The 6,000-nt window shown below is 34.2% G+C and overlaps 1 protein-coding gene across 1 annotated transcript; it reads left to right on the top strand.

Moving 5' to 3' along the window:
• Positions 1-2,140: 2,140 nt before the first annotated feature.
• RABA5B (RAB GTPase homolog A5B) lies at positions 2,141-4,980 on the top strand. Its single transcript, XM_039040269.2, has 2 exons — positions 2,141-2,819; positions 4,312-4,980. The coding sequence occupies exons 1-2, from the start codon at positions 2,483-2,485 to the stop codon at positions 4,620-4,622; spliced, it is 648 nt and encodes a 215-aa protein (XP_038896197.1). The 5' UTR covers positions 2,141-2,482; the 3' UTR covers positions 4,623-4,980.
• Positions 4,981-6,000: the final 1,020 nt, after the last annotated feature.

Below are 6,000 nucleotides of genomic sequence, written 5' to 3'. Positions count from 1 at the left end.
TAAATAAGATTTATATTAAATGTCATGTATGGTTGAGAGAAAATACGTCTATATGTTATATTGTATTTGATACAATATGTAACTATAGATTATATGTTATATGGGATATAACATATAGGTTATATACATATACTAAGGTTGTTATTATATGTATAATTATTATTAATTTAATTTAATTTGATTAATATTAATTAATTAAAGAGAGGGAGTTACAATTCCCTCCCCCAACGTGGGGTTATTGATGGATGGTGATAGGATTCATCTCTCTCCTTGGATTTTACTGAGAAAAGAGTTCTTTTTGAAAAAAAAAAACATATAGAAGATAGGGATGGCAAAATTTCCTGCAGGGTCGGGTCCCCGACCCAATTGGGGCGAGGAATCCTCGATTTGACCGGGTATGGGGGTCAAATCGGGGATTTAAATCGGGTCTCCGATCGAGGACGGGGTGGGGACGGAATGAGGCTAGGACGGAAAGGGGATCCCTTCCCCGTCCTCGACCTTCACCCCGATCCCCGCCCTCGGCCAGATTTTTTTAATTATTAACATATATAATAATAATTATTATTATTAAAATAAGAAAAAAACTGAAACATAACTTTTAATAATAATAATAATAATAATAATTATTATTATTATTATTATTATATATACTAATACTACTAAAATAGTAGTTTCAAGCTACTCTTTTAGTTATTATTTTTTAATTTTAATTTTCTAATATAATAAATTTTATAATAAAATACATTAAAATATGTTTTTAATTGTTAGTTTAAACATATATATATATGTAACAATAATACTAATTTATTACATAAAATTTATAATTTTAACATAAATACTAATTTTAGATAATAAAAATAATAAAATAAAAAACAAGGATTTTTTCCCGTGAGGACCCGAATCCCCGACCCGACCCCCCAAAACGGGGAATGGGGTAGCGACGGGAATTAAAAATCCCCAGGGGACGAGGATGGGGATAGGGATGGGGAATGCATCCCCGATCCGCCCTGGCTCCGTTGCCATCCCTAATAGAAGAGAAAAGTTCTCTGAAAAGTCCCTTTGCTCCTCTCCATCCCCCTTTCCTCTTCTAAGGATTCAAGCAAAACCCACAACTCTTGCTTGAATCCTTTGTCCCAAGAGAATACAGAAGGTTCCCAAGTGGTGGTGTCCCGTTTGGAGAAGGAGATTCGTTCGTGATTTGTTCAAGGAATTCTTGAAGAAAGTGTTCTTCAAAGGTAAAGGTTTCTGAAACCCTATGTTTTCATTTATTTATTGCATGCTATAATTTATGTAAATGCATGTCTTGTTCTTGTTTTACTGTAAAACTTAAATTCAATGAAAAATGGAAATTGGGTCGATCTTGCTTCCGCTCACGGTTCTCTGCAGTTAGAGTTCCTTCACATACCTTTCTTTCAATTTTTTCACAAGATACGGGGATCTTTTACTGTAAGATACTCAATTTTCAATCCCTTGTGGAGATGATGACAAAGGAAAATCATAGTTTTTGCTTTGTTCTGACTGGATGACGTATTTCTTTCTTTAGTAGTCTCTCCAAGATTAATAGCATCCAGGTGGATTTTGGCATGAAGTGCCCATGACAAACAATTACTGTCATTAATATCAAGGGCGAAAAATTCTAATTTTGTGAGATTTCTCATGGCAGCACTATCATAAGATATTATATTTATATTAGAAATTTAATAGATATTAAATATGTAAAATAACGTTAGATTTATTAATTATAATGAAGAGGAAAAAACTGACATACCTTTAGGACCTACTTTTAACGATAGGAGTTTGTGCTGATTACATTTTTTGAATTTGAGAAGCACAAGGGAAACACATATACCAATAAAATATAATATTAAAATAAATGTAATAAAATAAATAAATATTAAAATAAATTAAACATAATATATAAATAAACAAATAAAATAAATTAATAAAATGAAGAGTCTAAATTGGTTCAGATATAGAAATTTGGGAGTTTAATTGATAGGTTGATTCTCCCATCATTTTTAAAAGATATTGAGATGATGATTAGTTAATGGAATAATACTAATACCATTATAGTATAAAAAAAATAGTTTGTTTCTACTAGTATCTTATATAGTCAACTAGTTGAGATGTTGGTATAATTGGACCTAGATTTGACTAGCAAAAAAAAAAGAGTAAGAAAGAGACCAGAGTGGAGGTGGAGCGTCATCTAGGCCTAACTGAAGCGTTAAAGTTTCTCGGTGCCTTAAATTGCGCACACATGGATTACGATTACCAATGTGAATTCATCAACACGAAATCAAACCCAGTTGGGTCCCAATTTCAAGCTCCAAATTCTTGATTATATTTATGAATTCCCCGATAATCATGGCGTCTTTCAGTGCTTCCTGTCATGTATTTGTATTTGTAGTTATAGCCATTACCACCATCCATTTCTCACCTCACCTCACCAAAACCTCCATTGCAACTTCCTTCTTCTTCATCAATGGCTGCCGACGACGACCAGGGTGGCGAGGAGTATTTGTTCAAGATTGTTCTGATTGGCGACTCTGCGGTGGGGAAATCCAACCTCCTTTCGCGGTTTGCTCGGAATGAGTTTGATAACAACTCCAAGGCTACAATCGGCGTTGAGTTTCAGACCCAAGTGGTGGAAATCGACGGTAAAGAGGTTAAGGCTCAGATCTGGGATACCGCCGGCCAGGAGCGCTTTAGGGCTGTCACTTCCGCTTACTACCGCGGCGCTGTTGGGGCGCTTATTGTCTACGATATTAGCCGTCGGACTACTTTTGACAGTGCCAAGCGGTGGCTCGACGAGCTCGGCGGTACGTTCTCTTTGAATCTTTATGGTTGTTTTACTCTTCTGTTTGTTTGTGGAAGCAAGGTGTGGAATTGAATCGAATGTCTTTCTTCGGTTTATTAGAATCTGCCGTTGGTTTGGTTTATTGATTCTCTGATTTGATTGGAATGATAGACAGAAAATCCAGTGATATTGGTTATTCTGCAGTTTCTGGTAGGAAATCTGGGTTAGATTGGTGCAAAAGGATGAATGATTTGCTTTTCTTCTTACATATTGTAGTTACTTCAGTGAGTAATTTGTAATGAACTAAAGAATTGAATGGTGGTGAGGTTTGCCGAATTCATACCAAAAAATGAGAATAGTTTAGCCCTGTGTAATGGTTGAAACAGATACCAAAAGGAAAGCTGGCTAAGGACCCTATTTCTCTGCTCATAAGTCATAGTTAGACAAATTTAGGACCAACTACCTTAGTCTTCGGGCATTTGGCCCTTGACCGATAGGTGAACCCATAATAATGGAATTTGAACTTAGTCTATTGCATTTGACGTTGTTAAGGAATAGTTGCTTAGTTTGTATAGGTCTCTATCCTAAGAAGTGAGTAAGTGTTGGGCACTGTTGAAGCAAGGACCTTAGAACTTTTTCTTCAAGTTTTGAATGGATGCTTTTCGGGTTATCTTATCCTTCCATAGTTGAAAAAGGAAAAAATGATGGATGATTTACTTTTTGAATCTCATCGGGTATAGTATGTCCTCACTTGTTGGTCTGTTCTGTTGTATTCTTTGTCGAAAGGTAAAGGAAGATGTGGATCATATCCTCTAGCGTTTTGAGTTTGCAAACTCTATTTGAGACTTATTCTTTTAGATGTTTGGTACTTTGAATGCTCTCTACAAAGAAACTAATGTTATGATCAAGGAGTTCCTCCTCAATCCATCTCGTGGGGAGAAGAGTCCCTTTTTAAGACTTGTTGGGATGTGTATGATCTTATGGGTTTTGTGGGGTGAGCGGATTGGTAGGGTTTTTAGAGGGGTGGGAAGAGACCCAAGTAATGTTTGGTCTCTTGTTCGCTTTCATGTATCTTTGTGGACTTCGATTTTGAAGACATTTTGTAACTATTATATAGGTATTATTTTGCATAGCTGGAGTCTCTTCCTGGAGAGGAAGGTTTCCTTTTTGTGGGCTTGTTTTTTTTGTATGCTTTTGTATTTTTTTCATTTTTTCTAGAAAGTTGTTTCCAAAAAAGAAAAGAAAAGAAAAGAAAAGGATTGTCCACTGTAAACTAAAGCTTGCTTGGTTTGCCTCATATTAATAGAGATGTTGCTTATACTGATCTTCCCCTTTCTAACTCCCAACATAGTTGTTTGTCTTGCTATGATATGAGTTACATTTACGTCTCTATATCTAGATAGGTCAAAAAAGCAAACAAAACTGATGAAGTAGTTGTATCTCATACTTCATTGTCATTCGCAATTTATAATATCATAAACTGAAGAAGCTTACTCTGTCCGAAACCATTGCAGTTCATTGTGATACGGCGACGGTGAGGATGTTGGTAGGGAACAAGTGTGATTTGGAGAACATCAGAGATGTGAGTGTGGAGGAAGGCAAGAATTTAGCAGAAGAAGAAAGACTGTTCTTCATGGAGACCTCTGCTCTTGATTCCACCAATGTCAGAACAGCCTTTGAGCTTGTTATTAGGGAGATTTACAACAATGTCAGCAGGAAAGTCCTCAACTCTGATTCTTACAAGGCTGAGCTTTCTGAAAATCGAGTAAGTTTGGCTGATGGAGGAGCCTCGTCCAAAAAGGGCTTCTCTTGTTGTTCTCAATGAGTTTTATGTTCTCTCTCTCCATTTTTTTGGGAGTTTAAAGGATTGTATTATAAAGTCTGGTAGGTGTATTTCGGATTAATTGTTCTGAACTTTCAGTTTTGTGTCTAATAGCTCTTTGAATTTAAAAAAATATCTAATAGGTCAATAGGTCAATGACCTATTAGACATACAATAAAAAAAAGTTGGGAGTCTATGATTAAGTTTTAAAAGCAGGAACTTCTTAGACACCAAATTGAAAATGTATGAATATCAGTTACTTATTAATGTCAAGGGGCATATTAAACATGCCTTAGAAAGTTCTTTATCTAAATTTGTAATGCGCTATAAAATATTGATAAAATACCATTTTAGTTGTGTAGTTTGAATTTTGTTCAACTTTAGTTCTTATGTTTTTAAATGTTCAATTTTAGTCTCTCTACTTTCAATAAATCATAATTTAGTCCATCAAAGTTATTATTATTATTTATCGAAATTGATTAAATAATAATAAGAATTTTCATGTGAGGAAATATAATAGGTAAACACTTTCATAATGCAAATGCTAATAGACAATAAAAAAAATTATAAAAAAATATCAACAGTACGGATAAATGGTTTCAAGTTAATCCAAGGATGGTTTCAAGTCAATCCAATTGACTATCATACATTCATCGTCTAAGATAATCATTTGTATGGTATCGTTAACATACAAATCCATAAGTGCACGTACAAAGAATTTGACTCCTTGGAAATTTTGTGTCCATATTCTATTGTCATAACTAGATCACGAAACATAAACTTGTACACATTTTGTAATAACGTTGAATCCCTCGTACTATATCCTGTTGGATTTATTTTCATGGTAAACATAATCTCTTGCACTGGAGAACATTGTCCATCCCCAAGGTTCCAAGATAACATGGAACCAACCCTATCCACTAAATTAGTGACTAGGGGAGCTAGAGGTCATGAACGGAGTCTTTTGTGTTTATGTTATTCTTAAACATGTTCTATTTATCCTCTCTCAATAAAACTACTTGGTGTATCTTGTTAGCATTATGAGCTAATTATGACACATAGCACCTTTAATTATGACACATGAGGACCAAGAGATAGTACATACGTGTAGAAACCATCAAATAAGTCGGATTGCGCAAATTATGACACATAGCACCTTTAAAATTTTTCTTATAATGTTTTCTAGAAAATAATTATTTTGACAAAATATTTTAAATTTTTTTTTTTAAAAAAAAATAACTGAAGATGCATCGATGGAAATTTTGAATAAATTCAATTTTCTCTCTTCTTAATTTCAAATTGGATTCTTTCCAAAAATTTGATCTTTGAGTCTCCATCTTTCATTATTTTTTTTTACCTATATCTAATGGCTATTTTTAAA

The sequence above is a fragment of the Benincasa hispida genome, chromosome 9 (assembly GCF_027475165.1).
Source record: "Benincasa hispida cultivar pf3 chromosome 9, pf3_genome.v1.1, whole genome shotgun sequence".
NCBI classification, from domain to species: domain Eukaryota; kingdom Viridiplantae; phylum Streptophyta; class Magnoliopsida; order Cucurbitales; family Cucurbitaceae; genus Benincasa; species Benincasa hispida.
Note: the sequence above shows the minus strand (reverse complement) of the source record. Positions and strands in the feature narration are given on the sequence as shown.

What these genes read in the sequence shown, in the direction of transcription:
- RABA5B (XM_039040269.2), top strand. Translation starts at nt 2,483, where the DNA reads ATGGCTGCCGACGACGACCAGGGTGGCGAGGAGTATTTGTTCAAGATT. An exon ending in GTGGCTCGACGAGCTCGGCG is followed by an intron (nt 2,820 to 4,311) that starts GTACGTTCTCTT and finishes AAACCATTGCAG; the next exon opens with TTCATTGTGATACGGCGACG.